Below are 23,183 nucleotides of genomic sequence, written 5' to 3'. Positions count from 1 at the left end.
ATACTTGTTGTAATTTACTGTGATCCCCAAACAGAAGCAAGTCCCGAGTACCTGGTCGCAAGCTCTCAACAGATGCCTGGTAGGGGCGGTAATAAACCCTTCAACCAAGTATGGAAACACTGAATCCCTGCAGTCTCAAGTGAGCTGCTATTATTGCCATGCATTTGGTGAACACGCTGGGGGCTGTGGATTGGTAATAACCGCTTCCCAGCCAAAACCTTAAGAATCTTCTGGACAGTCTGTTCATTTTTATGTAACAGTCCTTCAGGATGCATACTATTGAGCACATCCAGTTGTGCTTGCACAAAAAAGGAAGAATGGACAAAACTGTGACCATCCAGAACTTGGTGTGCTGAACTAATTTGTTCAGACTGCTGAGATCCAAAATTGGTCTCCAGTGCCCTGTTTTCTTTGGCATAAAAAGAATCTTGAGTAACTTCCATATTCTATCTGGTCTGGTGATACATCCTGGATGAACCTTTTTCTAGCAGCTTTTGTATTTTTAGTGCTGCTTTTCTCTGACTGGGTGAAACCTTGGGAATTTTGTATAAAGGTGGAGGTGGTAGGGAAAATCGAATTATATAACCTCTGCACCCACATCTTTTGTAATGTCTAGACAGGCTCTCTGGTGCAGGGATAAACTACTGCAGATTGCCTCCAAAGGTAGACAACTGAGCCTCCTTTCAGGAGCAATGGAAGGGTCCATCAGAAAAGGAATCTCTGGACCCCTGGTTCTGTGGGCTTCCTCTGTCGCATGGCCAGTCAAAAAATTAAGCTACAGGAGAGGGGCTTACTTATCTCCATGGTGTAGCTACACTGGAAATGATTAATAAAGTTTAAGGACTGCAAAGGCTTAAACTTCCTGTATGCATGTGTACAAGGTGCTTTGAACACCACAACTGAATAAATGTTATGTTCATTTGTTTTTTTGACCGAAACTGTACTTTTTGACTAATTTCATACAACTAATTACATAGATCCATTCACCAACCTGAATCAGTGTGCTGACACTATGTGGCATGTAGATAACAAATGAAATGTTCTACTATTTCTACAAGTAAAGTAGATAATATTTAGCTTTGAAAATGAAACATTATTAATCCAACGTTTCTGCTGTAAGAACAAACCTTAACCAAAACATTTACCATTAAAACTGAATAAAAACAAACATACTTTTCTTTTCCTTTTTCTCTTTCTTTTCTTTTTCCTTTTCTTTCTCTTCTTCTTCACCACCAGCACCAAGTAAAGTGAAGATGATTCCAGTCTGCGAATTCACACCTACAGCAGTGACGACCATTCTCCCAGAACCTTCCATTACATGGGTGCCTAATGAAGAAAATACTGTGAAAATATGTTTTACAGAGGAAAACATCTACAATTACATTTTTTACACATGCTATATTGGCAAAAAGCTGGAAGATATTCCTAGGTAAGTAGAATTTATAAATCTTATCATAAAATTAAAGTAGTGCAGGCAGTTCACACAAGACAATGTGTAGAACTTTGGATTTATCATCAGAAACACTAGAATTCTTCCTTACTACTGCCACTTAACTGAAGAGAGTACAAATGCGGATTCAGGAGTGAACAGACTGGTAATTACATACAGTAAGTGCAGCATGAACTCTCTTTTGCTAGTAAAATTCAGAAAGAAAACTGAAGACTGATTTAAGTGAAATTTCCATAGCTAGCTTTGGAATAAAGAAAGGATTAGTTTGTAGGGTTACTCTACCCTTATGAAAAAAAAATTAAGGAGATTTGCAAGAAAGGGCATGCAATTCTGATACTATACAAGCTGAAGTAAATGCACCAGAAACAGTTTTCCAAGCTAGAAATGTATGGCCCATCTTGGCTGCAGGTTCAAAAAGAGGCCTAGTCAAAGCCTGTAAGAGAACAGTGATTTTGGGAGTCTTAAAAGAAAGGTACCCCTGAGAAATGCCTTGGATAGCTTAAATGAAGCAACAGAAGATTAATTTTCTCCAACATAAAAATCTGAAATAGCTGCCAGCTGAACTTTAATATAACTTTTGCAGTAGTAGCTGGCCCCAGCAATAAAAAAGGGAAGCCAGAAAATCTAAAATAGCTGGAAGACAAGCTGAAAAAAGGCTCCAAATTTCTATTAGAAGCCCAAATTGAAAATCTCTTCCACTTGCTTCTGCAAATCTTGCTGGTATAAGGTCTCTGGGGAGAAGTGAGAACAACAATCACCTGGGAGGAGAGCCTGGACTGTCTAGCCATTATAAGTGGAGAAACCAAGCAGCCAACCTAAAGGCTTGAATGTCCAGGTGAAGCAAACCAGAAGGGTGAGACAAAAGACCTAAATTGGGATCCAGCACCCCAGGAGGGTTCATCAGGTGAGGCCAAAGGAAGGGAAACCACACCTGACATGGCCAAAATGCTGCAATGAGGATGACAGTGACCTTCCTCATCAGAGCTTTCTGCAGGAATTTTGGAAAGACACGAGTAGGGGGAAATGCATATATGGGGGGGGGGGGGGCAAATGTGGGTCAGAGCATCTTTTGGTGACTCCCCCTCCTGGATGGATTAGGGTAAAGTACCTACTGCACTTCCTGTTTTAAATGGAAGCAAACAGATCACAGGGTGGTTGACCCCACTGGCAGAAAATCGGCTCCAGCACCATCAGTTTGCGAGACCACTCATGAGGCAGAATGAAACCTGTTCAATCCGTTTGCTAGGACAATGGATTTCCTCAGGATGTCCGTTGCTACCAAAATGCAGATACTGGTTCAAAGAGTGGTTTTGTGAGGGCTTCCAAAATGATCTCAGGGTGGAATGGGTTGCTAACAGGGCGTCTGAGAACTCCTACTCTTAGGAAGGCTTTACAGAGTTTGTGGGGTGCTAAAGGGCAAAGGTCACTCCCTGGAGGAAATTACAAACTGCAGCCAACTGAACTTTAATTGTGGAGAAACTAGACCCTGAATTAAATAACTATGAAAAGAAACCTAAGACACCAGGGCTCGAAGCACTAACATTTAAAGGATGGATTTTCTTTGAATCAGTCCAAAAGGAAAACACTTCCATTTACTAAAATAAACTTTCTGGCTAGAGTCCTTGTGGGATGCTAAAAGAAAGCAAATGATGCCCACAAGCAAGGCAGTGTCTATGGTTATTACTGGAACTGGATGAACCAAGCAATTAACTTCAGATTTTTGGAGATCCAGGTGGGGATGAAATAAGAGAGCCTTTTGGAGATCTAAGATCTCAGAAGACTCCCAGAGGTGATGCTTTAGCAGAGGAAGACAAATTTATCTGGACCAGTAAAGGGCAATAAGGATTTCCTTTGCCATGCACAGCTGTGCTTTCTGCAAGAATATGTGGCATTAGAGAAAGAGAGGAAAATGCATAAATCATACAGGAAGGCCATTACTCATCCAGAATATTTCTTGGGGACTTCCTGTCTTGGAGGACTCAAGGCAAAAAAACATGCTCCATTTAGTGTTGGACAGAGATGCAAACAGGTCAAAGCAGGGCTGCCCAAATGGCTGAATACTTTCAAAGCCATCGCTAAATTGACATACCACTTGGGAGGCATTAGGATGGTCCTGAGTCTGCCTGGAGGGCAGTTGCATTTCCTAGGAATGTGCATTATCACCAGAAAGAGGTGCAAGTCCATCTCCCACTGCCACACTCTCATGGCTTCCCCGCACAAAGGATAGGGCTTGGTTCCTCCCCGTTTACCTATACAACATACAATCATCATCCTATCACTTTGAATGGAAATCACACCCAAAGGGAGGCAATTGTGAAGCTCCTGCAACGCAAGCAGAACCACCGTAATCTCAAAGACACTGAAGTAAAGATTTGACTCATAAAAATCCCAAGTACCTTGGACTATTCCCCTCAAAAATGCCTCCACTAAAAAAGTGAGTTATCGGTGGTGATCACCACCACAGGAAGAGGAAGAGAAACGAAGTTATGTTCTTACCATAACGTCCCATTCTGTGTTGTTGATCTTCATTCATTCATTACTGATGGGCGTTGGTTCCATCCTCAGAGCCAAGTCGGCCATCATAATAAGCTTGCGCCAGCCAAAAACTGAGCTAAATGAAAACCATCCTTGAACCAAATATGGAATCAGATGCAATAACCAGAGAATACAAGAAAAAGAAAAATGATCTGGTTCTACACAGCAGTGAAAATCAGTATGTCCTTTATTATAGTAAGGCAAGCGCTTTCTCGGAATAACATCTGCTTCATCAGACCAACAAAGATAGAGTAACAGTTACATTTTTAAATACTAAAACATCCAATCATAATCAGATAAAATGTGCATCATAGCTAAAAGCCATGTGATAAAATACATCTGCACAATATATAGATCTTTAAAAAACTGAATAAAAACAGACTAAATGAACAATATGTACTTAAAAATGGTAACGAATACAATAGTAAAAAAATAATAAAAGATGGACTATTGAAATATATATGATAAAATATTAAAAAAGAAATCAATGCTTTAATGGCCGTGCTTTAAGGAAGGGTTCAGGGAAACTCTGTTGTTTAAACCAGGGAGTTTATCAGCTTGAAAGCGCAAAATCCGTTTCTGTTCACTAGATTCTGTTCTATTATTTATGTCACCTCCTCTCTTGGTACTATGCAGAATCTCTAGTACCATAAAGCTAAATTTATGTTCTTTAATTAGCTACATATAGTGATAGTGCACTGGTTTCTTTAACACTCCTAATATCCCTAAGGTGTTCAAGTATTCTATCCTTAAACACCCCATTTGTTTTCCCTATGTAAAATGAGAAGCAGATAGTACAACAGCAAAAATAGACATTATGTGTTCGACAATCTACATAAAAAGCAGTATCTATCTTAAAACCCAAAGTGGTGTGTGTGAAATGATTACCAATGTGTATAGGCCATACAATTCCTACACATATATGTACCAAGTCTATCAGATATTACAGTTGATTTAGTATTAAAGGATCAATAACAGAGCTGACTATTAAGTGATCTATTATTTCTAAAAGCAAAATCTGGCTGTGTGCCAATGACCCCATTCAACTCATGTACAGTAGACAGAATATCCCAGTTCTTTTTAATAATATCACATGCTACATGCACATTGCTGGCAAAAGTCAATGACATCCTTAGTTTATTCCTAGAGGTATCAGTGGAAGCGTCACTTGAGAAAGTATTGTCAGTATTACCCCTGTTGTTAATACTAGTGGGGAGGGGGGAAAAGTATGGCTGGCACTTACCTGACCTATGCCACAATCCTTCTGTTACTTGAGAATCAATAGTTTTCTGCTATAGCCTCTTTCTAAAAATTCTTGTTTAAGTGTTTGTAATGCAACAATGAGACTATCATCATCATTAAAAAGTCTCAGTTTGAAATATCTGTCCTTTCAACACATTAAATTTCGTATGATTCGGATGCATACTGCCATAGTGTAGAAAGTACAGTTTTCTACCTATCATAAATGTAGATGTTCGAGTGCTCATACAGCTGCAGTCAAAACAGACGGGGTTATCCTGCCGTCAGGCGGGTCCTCGGTCGGCCGAATTCCAAAGTCTAGGTCCAGCGTCGGTTGTAGTCGCTTCTTCTCTGACGTCAGCGCGGCAGGAGTATTAAAGAGGCAGCCGACGCCATTTTCTTCAGTTTTTCTTGCCCCAGATGTCAGGTGCCCCCAAAAGGAAGGCAAACATAATGTTATGCAAAAATGCAATGTTGATAAATCAAAAACAGTAGTTGCAAGCAAATACACCATAAAAGAATACCCCAAAAAAGGTTATATGAAAGATGTTTGTCATAAGGCCAGTCCTAAGAGGGGAAGGAGGGAGGGAAACCTGGACTGCAGCTGTATGAGCACTCGAACATCTACATTTATGGTAGGTACAAAACTGTACTATGTTCATCGTGCATACAGCTGCAGTCATAACAGATGGGTAGAATCCCAAAGCTAAGTAAGGGTGGTAGGCACTAAGTGGAACTAGGAGGGGCTAGGATGCCCTGCAGGACTGCTGTGGCAAAGTCCGCTCTAGATTTAGAGTATAGTGGGAGGTGATAGTGCTTGGAGAAAGTGTGCACTGAACTCCATGTGGCTGCTTCCAAAATATCCTTGGTAGGGACCCCCCTGAGGAAGGCTGCAGAGGTAGCTGTGGCTCTGGTGGAGTGGGATCTGATGCATGCAGGCACAGTTTTTCCATGAAATGAGTAACAAAAGCGTATGCAGTGGGCTATCCATTTTGAAATTGTCTGTTTGGAAATAGCCTTTCCTTGAGCACCTGTAGCATAGGACACAAAGAGTTGCTCAGATTTTCTGAATGGCTTTGTCCTGTCCAAATAATAACAAAGTGGTCTCTGAATGTCCAAGGAATGTAGTAGTCTTTCCCCTTTGTTTTGTGGATTAGAATAAAAGGTAGGTAAGTGGATAATCTGATTCAAAGCCACACTGGATACTACCTTTGGCATAAAGGTAGGGTTGGTTCGTAAGGAAACTCTGTCCTGATGGAAAATGATGAATGGTTGCACAGCCATGAGGGCCTGTAGCTCCGAAACCCTGCGAGCTGAGGTGATGGCCAGAAGAAAGGCTGTTTTCCATGACAAGTACTGTAACTCTGATGAAGAAGCTGGCTCGAAGGGAGGGAGGGTCAGCTTTTCCAATACGAAGTTGAGGTCCCAGGCAGGGACTGGTAGTTTCCTTGGGGGTTTTACATTCTTTGCCCCTCTGAGGAACTGCCTTAAGAGAGGATGACAGAATAAAGGAGGATCTGTGTTGTATTGTGCAGAAATGGCTGAAGCGTGGATCTTGATGGAGGCGAAGGAAAATCCATTGTTTAACATCTCAGCTAGGTACTGTAAAATTTGAGGTATATTTATTACCCAAGGATTCTGTCCCTTCTTTTGATTCCAGGCACAAAATTGTTTCCATTTGGCGGAGTAGGCCTTTCTAGTAGAAGGTCTTCTGGCCTCCAAGATGACATCCTGCACCTCCTTGGAGAGGAGAAACTGTTGAGAAATCAAGGAATTCTCCATGCAGCTAGATTTAGAGTTTTGAAATGGCTGTGAAGAGTTTTGTAGTTGTGCTGGGACAACAGAAGAGGGACTAGAGGTAGGATCCATGGTGGGGAATGTGTCAGGCTCTTCAGGAGTGGATACCAGTGTTGCCTTGGCCAGTCTGGAGCAATGAGAATCATTTTCGGCCTCTCTGCTCTGGCTTTTAATAGAACTTTGGGCAGCAGAGGAAGAGGCAGGAAGGCATAGACGGTCAATGTTGTCCAATTGAAAGAAAGTGCGTCCACTTTCCAGGCCTGTGGATGATAGGTCCTTGAACAAAAATTTTTTCAACTGGCAATTCCTGTGGGTAGCAATGAGATCTATGTCTGGCTGACACCATGCCAGAGTTATCTTTGTGAAAATTTGAGGATGCAACTTCCATTCGTGTGGATCTGTCATATTTCTGCTTAGGTTGTCTGCCAGTGTGTTTTCCTTCCCTGGCAGGAATTGTGCCTGTAAATGAATTTTCAATTCCAGTGCTGTGTTCCAAAGGGTCATGGCTTGCCTGCACAGGGAGTATGAATGAGTTCCCCCCTGTTTGTTTATGTACCACATCACTGTGGTGTTGTCTGTCCTTATCAATAGCTGGCCTGGATGCAGTAGGTCTTTGAAGGTCATAATAGCCTTTTGCACGGCTAGCATTTCCTTTTGGTTCATAGGTTCATAATAGGCTATCTGCCCGAGGGCATTTACAAGCCTAGCCCATAGTTTTGTGGCTTACGCCACCCCTTTAGTATGGGGAACTATACCCATTATTTTGCTGTGCCTCTGTAGAGCAGTGACACTGAGGTAATCCATGGGGTATATCTGCGATCTCCCATCCATTGGTCAAGATTTCTCTTGAACAAGGCCAGCGAGGTGCTCTGCCTCACATATACCGGGATTTTATTCCACAGCATAGGGAGTCTTTGGGTGATGAATCTATCCCTCCAGCACGTCCTATTAATAGCCGTGTCGAGGTTTAAATCTCCCGCCCTTGTGGCTCTGACGGATCTAGATTTTTTGAGGTGAAGCATATTCATCAAATCTGGGTTTGACATGGCCTTGTATGTTAGGCAAAGGTCACCTCTGAGCAAGCGGTAAGCGACTGAATAGAGCTGGAGTTCTTTCAGTCGGGCAGCATAGGAAAGATGTTTGAGACCCTTTATCCTTTTGGTGAGGAACTTTTGTGGCCTCTCCAGCTGCTGCAAGTGTCGGGTCAGATGCATTCCGAATGGGGCATTGTACTCAATCATTGGTCTGATGAGTGATGAGTAAAGGGAGACTATGACCTCCCTTGATCTAGATGAGAATCCCTTCATGATAAGGTGGGCAATGTAGAAGGTCTTCCTAACTACTTTAGCTACATGGGTGTCGAATGACAGACTACTATCAACCTGGGTCCCCAGGTCCCTGATAACTTCTTCTGTGCTCAGTGGATTGCCACCTATTTGGTAGCTAGGGGTAACCTTGTTTTTCCCGAAGGGTATGACTATGCATTTTTGGCATTTAACTTTAGGCCATGGCTCTGGCACCAGTTATCCGCTTTCTGTGAGACCCTTCTGAAGGATATCTGTGTCAGATGTGTTTTCTACTATGGCGCCTAGTTTGCAGTCATCTGCAAACTTTGTCAGCCATAACCCTCCTGTGTTTGCTTGTACTTGGAAAAGTAGATGCCAAACAAGAGTGGGCCCAGGATTGAGCCCTGTGGTACACCACTTGTGACAGGCTTTGAGTCTGACATGGCGCCAGCAACTCTGACCCTGTGGGTTCTGTCACTCAGCCAGTTTGCAACCCATCTTGTGATGTATGGGTTAACATTTAAGCTGATGAGTTTTTCAATGATACCCGAGTGGGGTATTGTATCGAAGGCCTTCGCCAGATCAAGGTAGGCTGTATGGACTGCCTTTCCCTCATCAATGGCTTTGGTGACTGTTTCGAAAAAGTCAACCAAGTTTAGAAGGCATGATCTGCCTTTGACAAAGCCAAACTGGGATGGATCCAAAGTCTGCAAATTCCCTATGTCTTTATTTATGAGGTCCATTATGATCCTCTCCATGGCTTTGCAGATAAGGCTGGTCAAGCTAATGGGCCGGTAATTTCCAGGGTCGGTGGAGGCACCGCCTTTGTGATGTGGGACCACAGTTGCAGTGCGCCACTCCCTGGATACGTATCCAGAGGTAAGACTATGATTAAACAGCTGTCCTAGCTGTGGGTTTAATTCCTCATTGAGTTCGTGGAGCACACAGCCGGGGACACCATCAGGTCCCATGGATGCTGTGTTTTTTGCTTTGGAGAGAGCAGTTCTCACTTGGGCGTTGGAGATGTTTGGGGGGCTGTAATCGCTTGGTATAGATATCTCTCCTTTTGGGGAGGGGAGAAGTTTGCACTGAACCTGTCAGCCAGTATGTTGGCAATGTCTGTAGGATCAGTAATCTTCACATCATTTTGAACTAGTTCTGAGCATATCTGGGAGCTTCTCTTTTCGTGCCCATTTTCCCTGAATGCACTAATCTGTCATGTGTGCTCCCCAGGCGTAGTCTGAGGCGTCTGTTGTGATGATTTGAGTTGCTTGAGGTACACAGAAAGGAAGACCTGTGTTTCTTTGGCAATCTTGAGCCCACCACATAAATTCCTTTTGAAGGCATGGAATGAGTGGTATAATTGCTTCCAAGCTGTGGCTGTGTTGAGACCATAAGTTTTTTAGGTACCATTGAAGTTTCCTCATATGCAGCTTTGCACATGGGATTAGTAGGATGCAAGATGCCATGAATCCCAGAGCCTGCAGGACTTTCCTTGCAGTTAGCCTGGTGTAAGTTGACATTTTTCTGAAGTATTGAGACAGTTGCCCTTGCTTGTCTGGCGTGAGGTAGGCCATCTGGGTGGTTGTATCCAAGCTGGCACCCAGGAAAATTATTTGTTGAGAGGGTATTAGTTTTGATTTCTTTTTGTTGACTGTGTATCCCAGGAAGTTCAACAGTTGTATTACAAACGCCAGGTGCTGCAGTAGTATGTCCTTGCTGTCCGCTTGGATCAGGCAGTCGTCCAGATATGGGTAGATTTGTATCCCTTGTAGTCTGCAGAAGGCGATTACTGATGCCAGGCATTTCGTAAACACTCTGGGCAGTAGATAAGCCAAAGGGCAATGCAGAGAATTGGTAATGGGTTGAACCTGCAAGAAATCTGAGGTATCTTCTGCAATCTTGTCTGAGAGGGACATGCAGGTATGCCTCCTTGAGGTCCAATGTTACCAGCCAAGACTCCTTGCCCAGCATGGGAAGAAGCTGCTGTAATGTGAGCATCTTGAATTTTGGCACCTGTAGATATGTGTTTAGAATGGATAGGTCTAAGATAGGTCTCCAATCTTTGTCTTTCCTTGGTACCAGGAATAGCCTGGAATAAAACCCTTGACCTTGTTCTTTTGCAGGTACCTCTTGAATTACTTTCATGTCCATGAGAGCTGAAATTTGTTTTTGTGCCTCTGCCCTTTAATTTTGTGGCAGGCTTGGCATGCCTCTCATTTTTGGAAGGGTGTGAAATTGGAACTTGTAGCCTCTCTGTCTATAATGTCCAGAATCCATTTGTCTTTTGCAACAATATGCCAATTTTTTGAGAATAATGTCAGTTTTCCGCCCAAAGGTGCTGCCATTAAAGCTTTGCTTGGCAGGTGTAGGGGGAAGTCATTGTGTCTGTTTTCTAAAAGACTGTGATCTATCTTCTCCACCTCTTGGGGTTGGTGCTTGCCACTGTCTGGCTCTGAAAGATCCTTGAGGTTGCCCTCTACCCCTTGGACGCCTGTATCTGCCCCTTTGAGGTCTGTCCGTGGCTGGAAAGGACCAATTTTTTGAAGGCCAGTTTCTGCTGAAACGTGGAGGCTGTACCTGCAGGAAATCCTTCACTGTCTGCATTGATTTCGCTTTTTCCTCTATTTTCTTTAGTACCTCCTCTGCTTTAACACCAAACAATACATCTTTTTGAAGAGGTGCATCTAATAATTTAGCTTTGACATGATCTGGTAAGGTTTGCTCTTTGAGCCAAGCATGCCTACGTATAACAGACCCCGTAACAGCAGCTCTACATGAGGCCTCTAAAGCATCAAAACCACACTGCAATGTATGTTTACCCACTTGCTCTGCACCATGCAACAAATCCTGCAACTCTTTTAAATCTGGTTGTTCTGGTTGTGTCATCTTGCTTTTCAGCTGAGATATCAAAAACTGTTGATACTTTAACATATGGAACTGACAGTTTAATGCCCTCATGGTTAAAGTGGCTGAGGTGTACACCCCCCCCCCCACCTTTCTAAAGATCTGGAGTCTCTCTCTGAAGGTAATGGATTTTTAGCAGTAGAGGCCTTAATTCCCTTGGGACCTTGTGAAATAGTTTCTGGGTCAGCAGTATGGCTTTTATATAGGAACTGGTGAGAATCAGGAACCCGGTAATACCTGTCTGGTTTAACAGGAGCTGGAGGCAAAGAATCAGGATTAAGGCTGGCTTCTGTGTACACATCATCCAATATATCTAAAACAGGAGGGATAGCCAGGGGCCTATGCTGGGGAAGCAGAAGAAATTCCCTGAGCCTTTTCTTGGAATCGGAGTAATCTTGGCCTTCCCAGTGAAAGTGTTCCCTCAAAGTATGCAGGGTTTCCCCAAAAGAGAAGTCCTCAAGGGGGGAGACCGAAGGAATAGTCTCCTCTCCATCACAGTCTTCGAATGGAGAATAGGCACAATCCTGGTCCTCAGATAGTTCTGAGGCAAAAGAAGCTTGATCTGAGGAAGGGTAGTCCTTCCTCTAATCGGGGCCTTTTGTCAGAGGGGGGTTGAGAACCCCTGATAAGAGTAATCAAATCCTCAGCCATTTTAAGCATCTGTTTTTTAGGCATGATGCCTTGAGAGGGTGTCTGAGGAACCTGTTTTTTGGTTTTCATGGCTGTTTTAGATTTGGTGAAGGCTTTAATAGAGAAGGAGGAAGGCCTGAAGACCCCTTGAGAAATGGCAGGCCTGTCTAAATTCTGAGTTTCCCCGCTAGGAGTGGCGTCGGTATCTGTAGTAGGAATGGGGGCCGCGGAGCCTGTGACCTCGGGTACTGAAGACACCGGTAATGCATTGTCATCGGTACTCAGGGGCTGCGTAGGCGCCTCGCTGAGTACCGGAGAACCGGTAGTCGGCCTTAGCATGGTATCAGTAGGTGGTGCGGACCCCGTATGTCGGTCCTTATCTTTGCGTTTTTCGCTCAAAACTGGAGTCGGAGTGTCCGACGACATAATATAATTACATTTTTTGCCAAAAAAGTGAAGGGCGAACTCCGCCCGACGCTTAATAGTGCGTTTGTTGAATCTAGCACAAAAACGGCAGGCCGAGATGTTGTGGTCTGGGCCTAAGCAAAATATACAGTAAGAGTGGAAATCCTTATGCGGTATTTGCTTCCCACATGAAATGCAATTATTAACTTTGTCTGACATCAGTCTGAGGCAAGAAAAGTTTCCCCAATGGGGTACTTAGCTTTCAAGAAGACTTCGGCTGAAATACTTTCGTAAATCTCAGGAGCTGGCCAACCGGCACTTGCGAACTGCTTCTGCTTCGGGCACCGCGCGGCAAGAAAGACTGAAGAAAATGGCATCGGTTGCCTCTTTTATACCCCTGCCGTGCTGACGTCAGGGAAGAAGCGACGACAACCGATGCCGGACCTAGACTTTGGAATTCGGCCAACCGAGGACTCACCTGACGGCAGAATAACCCCATCTGTTATGACTGTAGCTGTATGCACGATGAACATCATTATTCTTTCTAACAGTTTTCTTATACAAAGTAGTAGACAGTGGATAAATTTTTAGTAACTTTAACATCCAAGAACTCTACTTCTTTATCAGAATATTCATAGGTAAAACTCAAGAAAGTATTTAATTGATTTAAGTATAAAATAAACTCTTGTAGCTGCTGCTCTGAGCCATACCACAACAAAAAAATATCATCCACAAAATGTTTATACCATTTGATGTTAACCTGGTATTCATTATTCGAAAGTATATGTTTTTGTTACCATTTTTAAGTACATATTGTTCATTTAGTCTGTTTTTATTCAATTTTTTAAAGATCTATATATTACAGATGTATTTTATCACATGGCTTTTAGCTATGATGCACATTTTATCTGATTTTTGATTGGATGTTTTATTGTTTAAAAATGTAACTGTTATTCTTTCTTTGTTGGTCTGATGAAGTGGATGTTATTCCAAGAAAGCGCTTACCTTACTACAATAAAGGACATATTGATTTTCACTGCTGTGTGGAACCAGATCATTTTTCTTTTTCTTGTAAAAACTGAGCTAAGTTTACCCATAGGATAAAGTTTGCCCGTAAGGATAGAAAAACAGAGGTTTTGTCTGAGCAAACGCCCTACCAGATAACCAGGACCAAATCCTAAGCTCCAGGAGTCTTTCAGAGGGGGTAGGAGGGTGGGATGGCATGAATGAAGATCAACAGCACATATGGAACGTTATGGCAAGGACATAACTTCTTTATCTGATGTTGTTAATCTTCATTCAATCATGACTGATGGGACAGAGTCCCTAGTTACTTTATGTCCAGGGAAGCCCTATGGAAGGACATTCCTGAGCCAAAGGATGTTTTTTCCCCTGGAGACCATATCCAATTTGTAATGAGTAAAACAGGTATGAAAGGTAGCCCAAGTTGCTGCTGCGCAAATGTCATCCATAGAGGCTCTACAGTGAAAGGCCACTGAAGTGGACACTGATCTAGTGGAGTGAGCTTTAACTTTAGCTGGTAGAGTCATTTTGTTATGTTGCTAAACAACGGTAATGCAATCTCTCAACCATTTTGATAAAGTGACTTTGGAAACTGGTTTGCCTAATCTAGGATCTGAAAAAGACAGGAACAGTTGGTCTGATTTGCTGAATGATTTAGTCCTGTCTAAATCAAAACTTAATTGTCTATACATGTCTAACAAGTGCACACAGTAGTCCACTTTGTTAGAAAAATTTGGAAAGAAATCTGGCAAATCAATGGATTGGTTAAGATTTGAATCTGAAACAATTACTGGTAGAAAGGAGGGGTTAGTCCGAAGTGATACCCTCCCCTTGTGAAAAATGATGTACGGTCGTTTTGCACACAAAGCTTGTAACTCTGATATCCTCCTGGCTGCTGTGATGGCTACCAGAAATAAGGTTTTCCAAGTTAAAAACTTTATATTACAGGTGGCTGATGGCGCAAAGATTTGACGAGTTAAAGTTTGTAAGACTAGCGTCAAATTCCAAGGTTCAATAAGATCCTTAAGAGGTGGTCTCAAATGCATGACTCCCTTTAAGAAGGTTTTGCGGAGATGGTGGGACATCAAGGATGAATCATTAAAGCCATTGTGAAAATTGGAGAGAGCTGCCAAATGGACTCTGACAGTAGGGGCTGAGGCTCCTGATTGGAGTAAAGTTGACAAATATTCCAAGACCTTATGTACTGGGGCTGAGAAGAAATCTAGTCTTTGTTCTTGAGCCCAGCTCACAAATCTGACCCATTTACTATGATAAAGTTTCCTGGTGGACAGCTTATGGGAATCCAGAAGTATTTTTGCACTGGGGAGGATAGATGACTCTGCCTGGCAATTACTGGAAGTGAAGAAAACAAGTGGTCAGCCTGAGACTCAGTAGGTCGGGATGGACCAGCCCCTGTGAATGAAACAACAGTCCTGGGGTTGGATCCAGAATCCACAGGCGGTGAACTAGCTGAGGCCATAGAAAGGGGAACCAGACTTGATGGGGCCAATAGGGTATAATGAGAATCACTTTGCATATCATCCATTGTGCTTTCTTTAAAAACTGTTGCATCAAGAAAGGGAGGGAAGGCATAAAGTAGACTCGGGGGGGGGGGGGGGCAATCATGTATCACAGCATCTCTTAGTGTCTCCCCCTGGGGGGATCAGCGCGAAGTAGTTGCACATTTGTGGTTTAAGGGAGAGGCAAAAAGATCACAGCAAGGCTGGCCCCAACGACGAAAAATTTCGGTCACTATAATGGAACTGAGAGACCACTTGTGAGGCACAAGGATGTTCTTGCTCAATATGTCCACAATCACACTGGAATTCCCGGGAATGTGCATTGCTATCAGAAAGCCATTGGAATCTATCGCCGACTGCCACACTCTCAGGGCTTCCCAACATACTGGGCAAGATCTGGTTCCTCCTTGCTTGATGATGTACCAGACCATTGACATGTCATCTGACTGGATAGCAACTGTCCCCAACAAGAGGGCAGATTGGAATCCTTGCAATGCTAGAAGCACCGCCTTCAGTTCTAGGACACTGATATGCACATTGGCCTCTAAGGGGGATCAAGTGCCTTGGACGGTTCTTCCCTGAAAATGCCCCACCCCCACCCCATCAGGAAAGCGTCTGTGGTCACTATGGCTTTGGGAAGAGGGAGTGAAAAGAGGCGACTCCATAACTCTTGTTCTGGCTTCATCCACCAATTCAGATCTTGTTTGCAACAGTATGTTATGCGAATCAGGTAAGACAGTGGATGTGTCAGTACAGACCAGTGAGGAGCTAGGAGCCATTGAAGCAGCCTCATATGGAATCTCGTCAGTGAAACCAGAGTGATTGTCGCTGCCATCGAATCAAGTAGTTGTAAGACTAAGCGAGGTGGAACTATGTGTTGAGAGAGTATCGGTTGAAGCTGGGATCTTAACTTTTCTAACCCATGATGAGGTAAAGCAACTAAGCAGGATCTTGTTTGGAAAGTTGCCCCAATGAGTTCTAAAGTTTGAGCTAGTACCAGTTTTGACTTTTCCTTGTTTATTGAGATGCCTAACACATGTCTGCCAGTTTTAAGTGTAGTGTACAGCGTAAAGCAGTAGATGCTTGGTGGGGGTGGTAAGGTAAGGAACCAATCGTCTAAATAAGGAAACACCTGGAATCCTTGTAGTCTCAAGTGAGCTGTTACTACTGCCATGCATTTGGTGAACACCCTGGGGGCTGTGGTGAAACCAAAGGGCGGTGCTCGATGGATAGTGACTGGCTCCCAGACAGAAGCGGAGAAATCTTTTGGATCGTTTGTGGATCGTTTGTCCATTTTTATGTGGTAACATGCATCCTGAAGATCTACTGAGCACATCCAATTGTCTTTCTCCAGAAATGGAAGGACAGACTAAACCATGACCATCCGGAATTTTGTCTGTCTGACGAAGGTGTTCAACATGCTAAGGTCCAAAATTGGCCTCCAGTCCCCTGTCTTTTTTGGCAATAAAAGAATCTGGAGTAAAACCAGATCCTATCTGGTCTGGTGGGACTGTTTGAATGACTTTCTTTCTAGCCGCTTTAAAACTTCTTGTGCTGCTGCATCCCTCTGACTGGGTGGAATGTCAGGGATTCGCCTGAGTGGCCTTGGGTAAAGAACGAAGGGGATATGGTAACCTCTAGTCATTACAGTCTGCACCCAAGAATCTGATGTTACTGAATGCCAGGCCAAATGGTGCGGAGAGAATCGTCCCCAGACTGCTTCCAGAGGCAAGCAATCGGGCCACTCTTCAGAAGCATTGAAAGGACTGCTGTCTAGAGGAGTCGTCCCTGGAACCGTGATTTCGTGGGCCCCCTCTGCCATGTGATACAGATACAGTAGTCCACAAAACAAGAAGACTGTCAAACACACAAGCATAAGAAAGGATTTTTTTAAAGAGATAGCAAGAATCCCAAAGGAGGAAAGGAAGGGGGAAAATACCAGCAATGGTATTAAGATTACTAAGAGGTAAAGTGAGGGAGGGGCTTGTAACAGCAATGGTACGAAGAAATACCAAAAAGGTAATTAAAGGGAAAACAAAACAGTCACAGAGAGAAGAAAAGTATAACTGTGTTAACGACAAAGAATTTTGATATTTAAAGAAGAAATAAGAAAAAAAAATTGTAAGACTTAGCTTGATAGCAGGCCTGACACGTCTTGATTCTCTGCTCTGCACACAAGATTTGAGGAGATGAGGGAAGGGGCACTAGGAGTAAACTTGGCTCAAGAGTTTTTGGCTGGCGCAAGCTTGTTATATCAGGCGAGTTGGTTCCGAGGACGGAACCGAGACTCATCAGTCATGACTGAATGAAGATTAACAATATCAAATGGCCTAAGCTACGAGTTAAACCTTAGCTAAGAACATAACAGTCAGCCAGCTTCTAAAGCTTTCAGGACACCTTCCATGTAATCAGTCAGTCAGTCAGCTAGACCAGAGTTGACCAAGAGGCAGATTTGGGACCCAAGCTCTTCTGAGCTTTCATGCTAACAGACAGAGAGAGAGGCTAAGTCCTGAGAGGTCAATACTAGAAATTTAAAAATCAAATTCCACACCCTTGCATAAAAAGCACAAAAATTAAGGGAATGGAGGGAGGGAGCAGCTACTGAAGCAGTCATCGAACAGCTACTGTTACAGTACATTTATTTACATAATTATATTATGCTCTTCATAAAGATTACTGCAGTGGTAGCCAAAGCTAAATGTCTTGATCATCATTGCTTAACATGACTCCAGGAGGAAGAAAGGAAGGACGAGTGTCTAAGAATCCCTAGAGAATGGTCCAAGCAAAGCCACACCTGGAGAAGGAATCTTGCTCACAGTGCTTTGTAAAAGTGCGTACAGAGGACCAACTTGTTTCTAGAATCCAACCCTTTCCAAAAAGTCACAGATGAAGACGAGACCCTGGTAGAATAAGCCTTAACCCTGCCTGGAATAGTTTTGTTGTGGTGGCTATAAAAAAAAGTAGCAGTCTGTTTAGACACAGGTCATCATTTTTTCTTACCTTCACAAAAAAACAAATAATTGGTCAGATGTTCCAAGAGACTGTGTTCGATCAAAATAGTGATCAGATGTTCCAAAAGACTATTCAATCAAGATAGTACCGAAGTTGTCTATGGACATCACAGTTATTTTTTGGTCTTGGAAAGAAGGTATGTAGATTGATAGCTTGGCCTAAGGTAAACTCAGATACCACTTTAGGCAAAAATGAAGGCGTTCTTAAGTAAGCCCCATCTTTGTGGAAAATGAGAAGAGGATGACCCACTAGCAGAGCTTGCACCTCAGATATTCTTCTTGCAGAGGTCAAGGCAATTAGCCAGACTGTTTTCCATGTGAAGAAAAAAAAGTTACGTACTCTCCTTAATGTTCCATCTGTGTTGTCCATTTTCATTCTTCCTCAACTAATGGGTTCAGATCCAATTCTTGGATCAGACTTGGCTGTTACACTAGCTCATGGCCTCCAAAAATCTCGAGCTCCTTCCCTACCCATAATGCATTAATCCCCAACATCCCTCAGATCTTGCTTGCTGCTTGACAGGAAGACTATTATAATATGCTATACCTGGAGCTCAACAAAATGACAGTCGTGTCTTTAAAGCTTCTCATTCCTACAGAAGTCAGTCATTGAAAAGGTTGGTGGTTGGTGAGTGGGGAGTTGAAATGAAAACAAGCAACACACATGGAATGTTATGGGGAGTATGTAACTTCATCTGATGCTGTCAATTTTCACTCATTCCCCAACTAATGGGACAGAGTCCCCATCTACATAAAATCCTGGGTGGACTCTAAGAAGGATATTCCTGGCTATGGACCAGCTCAGGGATTCCTAAAGATGTGTCTTTGAGGGGTCAATAAACATACGCCCACTGCAGAGAGTGTCTTCTCATCGTTCTCACACCTGGAGAGAGTGTCCTTCACTTTTTGGCCGAACAGTCAAAGGGTGCCTTGACAAATGAGGATTTGAAGAGCTCTGCAAAAATCACCCAAGCGCATGCAGGCATGCCCCCTAATGGACATGCCTCAACCCTGAGTTAACTTCAGCACATCTATATTACAATGTCGAAACTTAAAATCGAACACCTAAAAGTCAACCCGTATTCACCTAAATGCATTTACGCGAATCAATGAATACTTACAGTGCAAAAAAGCACTTGCTCCACAATTCCACGTAACTAACCTAAAACAACCCCACCCTTGTGGGGGGCTTTGTCCCCCCATCCCCCGATGTGGGGGGGGGGGGTTGTGCCTCTCACACCGTCCTAACTAAATATACCAACTCAGAGATCGCACTACAGCAGAGAAAAGGGCAACACTGTGTAGTTAGCCAACTACATCTTTGTCCTGGAAGTATTCATCAATTCGCATAAATGCTTTAGATGAATACAGTTCTATGTTTAGGTGTTCGATATTATGACATTTCGATGTTGTACTACAGAACCCCTTCAGCTGCATGAGAGAGAAGCCTCATGGACGAATTAGAAATGGACTGAAGGGTTTCCAACTGTGAAGCAACAAAAGTCCGAGTCTCAGATGTAGTGATCCCAGAAAGGGATTTTGACAGTTCCTTAATCAAGTTTTTTGTAAAGTGTGCCAGGTAGTTCAGTGACCTAAGGGCAAAGTTTGCTGAAGCATACACACGTTTCCAAAATCTGTCCAATGCCCCAGACTCCCCTGTTGGGGGGATGGACAGAGGAAATCTGCTCAGCAACTTGCTTCTTGGTGGCCCACGCCATGACCATAAAATCTACAGGCACCCCCTTACTGTAGAATTCCCTACCTACAGGTGGAGCCCGAATCTGATCCGGTCTCTTGGGGATTGGCTCAACTGAGTCAGGCTCCTTCCGCACCCACCAAGAGATAAAGTCAATGAGCTCATCGGCAAGTGGAGTAACCCAGAAGGTAGATGGGCCAGCTCCAAAGGCTTAAGGGAATACTGACTCTTCTGGAGAAGGATTATCAGAAGATCAACCACCTCTCTGCTTAAGGACCACAAGAATGTCTCCAAAAGAGATGTCTTCAGGAGGTGATCTTGGGGACCCTTCTTCAATGAAATCAGTATCCTCAGTGACGGACTCCTGAGGAGAGTCTAAGTGCCGCCATTCACACTTCTCTTCTTGGGGATTTCCTTGGTGTGATGCTTTGATGAAGTATCGGAACAGACTGTAAACTCCCTGCTGGATGTCCTAGAGACTTACAGCTGGCTGTCCCTGTGGCATAAAATGATGTGGCTGAAGGTGCAGAGACATACAGGATCCAGAGGGGAGATCAGATGGGGTAAGATCTGTCCATCCTGCCAGAGCAGAGAATAATCTCCTCCCTACCTCAAAGGCAGAATGCTCCAGGGAGAAGGAATACAACGGAGATGAGAGGCCAGGCTTCTGACCTATTGATTCCTCCTGCCTTGAGGGCAATCTACGCAAGGCTGAAGTCGGTGACAAGCTGTCCAATGCAGGGGCTCAGAGGGGCAGAGATGGCGCTAAAAACTTCAGAGTAGACTAAAACACCTTGGACACAAAAGGAGCGCTTTGGCTCCGAAAGTCATCTGGCTCAGACAACATCGGAGCTGGTGCACTTAGACAGCTTTGGACCCAAAGATAAAAAAATCTTCGGATCCAAACGAGATAGATGCAGAAGGCTTGGATCCAGGGGGCTAAGAAACAATTAGATCAGAGAAGGAGCTGTAAACGGTGGAGTGGTAAGAGGACGGGCTTCCTGACCCGAAAGGGTAGGAGCCAAAAGAATTCCTATGTGAATCTGCACCAACAGAAATCTCATCATCATCCTGTTCACATCAGCTTTGATTAGACTTCTCAATCTTCCAGAGTAAGCTAAGGATGGGGACTTAGAATGCTGGAGTTCCAAAAAAAGGAGAAGGAACTCTGGAAGGCACTGGGTCAAGGTTAGAGTACCTGGTCCTAGGAAAAGCTGCTGGATTTGAAGCACTCATATCTGAAGAGGAAGATGTCCAATCTGGCACAAATTGTAGTTATTGTCTTCGGATCAAATTTGTGCTTCTTCTTAAGCAGCTCCAAGGATGGAGGAGTCGACAAACCGGACTGTTTAGAAGAATTGCTGGGTCATCTTAGTTTTAGATTTGGAGGGTTACGCTCCAGCAACAGCTTCAAAAAAGATGTAGGGGGTAACTCTTAATATATCAACTTATTCTTTCGATCAGCTTCAGAAAAAGATGTAGGGCATAACCCTTTTAATATCAACTTATTCTTTCAATCAGTAATTGCCCATGGATTAAATTTATGACAAATTTGGCAAACTGACTTTGAGGCGATCTGCCCCAAACCATAAATGTATAAAAATGCGCTTCTGATAATGGCAACATATGGTAGCACTTTTGGCTTTTCTTAAACCCCGGGGGGTCCGATGCTGACATCCTGAAGTATATAGATTTATAGAAAAAGAAAAACACTTTTAATATGTATTTTATACAGAATAAGGAAAAAAGAAAAATACCAGCAATGGTACTAACAAACAAAACTGTGTAGAAGTAAGAAAAAAAAAAGGTAATAATAAATACCAATGACATAAAAAAAAAAAAGGGTTACATCTAGTGTAAGGAAAGAGAATATATATAAAGTATTTAAAAAGGTTAAATTTGGAAAAAAACATAAGTTACGTACTCACCATAATATTCCATCTGTGTTGTCCTTTTTCATTCTTCCTCAACAAATGGATTTAGATCTGACCCTTGGATCAGACTCTGCCACTTCCTTTACATTCTAGGATTAGACGCTCGAGCGAGTTACTACCTTATCCATAATGCTCCTTACCACCGTATTGCATCAGATGGAGTTTATTAGTATCTCAACTTAGCTATGACAGAAAAGTAGTAGCTGAAAGATCAGGAGCTCAAACAGAAACTATGGTTCCTAACAACAATTATGTTAGGTTTCTCCCAAAGGCACGGCTAGGGGAAAGGTGGGAGGGAAGTTGATGAAGAATGAAAATGGACAACACAGACTGAATATTACGGTGAGTACATAACTTTTACATCTGATGATGTCATTTTCATTCATCCCTCAATGAATAGGACAGAGTCACCATCTACAATTACCATGGGTGGCCCTCATAAGATATTCCGGAGCAACGCAGAACCGAAAGATGCTCCTTTCCTGGAGATGATGTTCAATTTGTAATGAGAAACAAAGGCATGAGCATTAGAGCAAGTGGCAGCTGCACAAATGTCATAATGGAAGCTCTCTCCCAAAAGGGAGCTGACATAGCCATCAATCTGGTCGAATGTGCCTTTGTTTGTTTTAGTAAGGTTAGGTTTTTCAAGAAATAAACATGAGGAATGTAATCCATTTTGCTAGAGTAATCCTTGAAACTGGTTTCCCATTTTAATGTTAAAAAAGGAGGCAAACAACTGATCTGTTTTTCTAAACTCCTTGGTTCTATGTAGGTAAAACAAAGTTGTCTATGTACATCTAATAGATGAAGGGTATTATTCTTTATTTTTAAATTTTGGAAAGAAAACTGGTAGGTTAATGACTTTATTTGATGTTTGATTCGGAGGCCACTTTGGGTAAAATGGAAGGATTTAGTGCACAGGGTAACCCTATCCTTGTGAAAAATTAGATATGGGGGTTTTGCAGAAAGTGCATGGAATTCTGAAACTCATCTAGATGAAGTGATTACCACCAAAAGACAGTTTTCCAAAAAAAGAAATTAAATTATGTACTCACCATAACTTTCCATCCGAGTAGTTATACTTCATTTTTCTGCAACCTGTGGGTATACGGATCCATATTGGATCCGAGCAGACAACTTTATTTCTAGCATCTGCTCCAAGCTCCGAGCTCTTCCCCTTACCCATAATGCCCTACCATCTCCTATCTTCCCTCAGATCGAGTTTGCTGCAACTAAAAACATAAGCAACTCAACCCAATAAACCAATCCTGAAAAGACAGGACAAGGTCCGAGGGACGGAGGGAGGGAATGTTGCAGAAAAATGAAGTATAACTATTCAGATGGAACGTTATGGTGAGTACATAACTTCTTTATCTGAAGTAGTTAACTTAATTTTATCTGCAACCTTTGGGACAGAGTCCCCAGCTACTCCGATCCTGGGAGGCCTTTATGGAAGGATACTCCTGAGCACCGCAGAGCCAAAGGATGCTCTGCCCCTCGAAATCCGATCTAATTTGTAATGGGAAATGAAGGTATGTGAATTGGCCCAGGTCGCTGCTGCACAAATATCGTCCAAAGGCATCCTAGACCAAAATGCAGCAGAAGTCGCCATGGACCTGGTAGAGTGAGCCTTAACAATACCAAGAGGAGATGAACCTTTTGCTTTGTAGGCATGTGAAATACAAAGAGTGATCCATTTGGCCAAAGAAACTTTAGAAATAACTTTTCCCATAAATGCTTTGGAAAAGGA

At 43.0% G+C, this 23,183-nt stretch overlaps 1 protein-coding gene across 1 annotated transcript in view; it reads right to left on the bottom strand.

Moving 5' to 3' along the window:
• Positions 1–23,183, bottom strand: part of ATP2B1 (ATPase plasma membrane Ca2+ transporting 1) — a gene marked incomplete in the record, with an annotated part of 2,275,481 nt that overhangs the window by 1,903,495 nt on the left and 348,803 nt on the right. The window contains 1 exon segment of the mRNA XM_044087859.1: positions 1,174–1,326. Within this exon segment, the coding sequence (XP_043943794.1) occupies positions 1,174–1,326 (153 nt within the window).

The sequence above is a fragment of the Protopterus annectens genome, chromosome 11.part0, assembly GCF_019279795.1.
Source record: "Protopterus annectens isolate FY-2018-M chromosome 11.part0, PAN1.0, whole genome shotgun sequence".
NCBI classification, from domain to species: Eukaryota; Metazoa; Chordata; order Ceratodontiformes; family Protopteridae; genus Protopterus; species Protopterus annectens.
The sequence above is the reverse complement of the archived record's forward strand: the minus strand, read 5'-3'. Positions and strand labels throughout refer to the sequence as shown.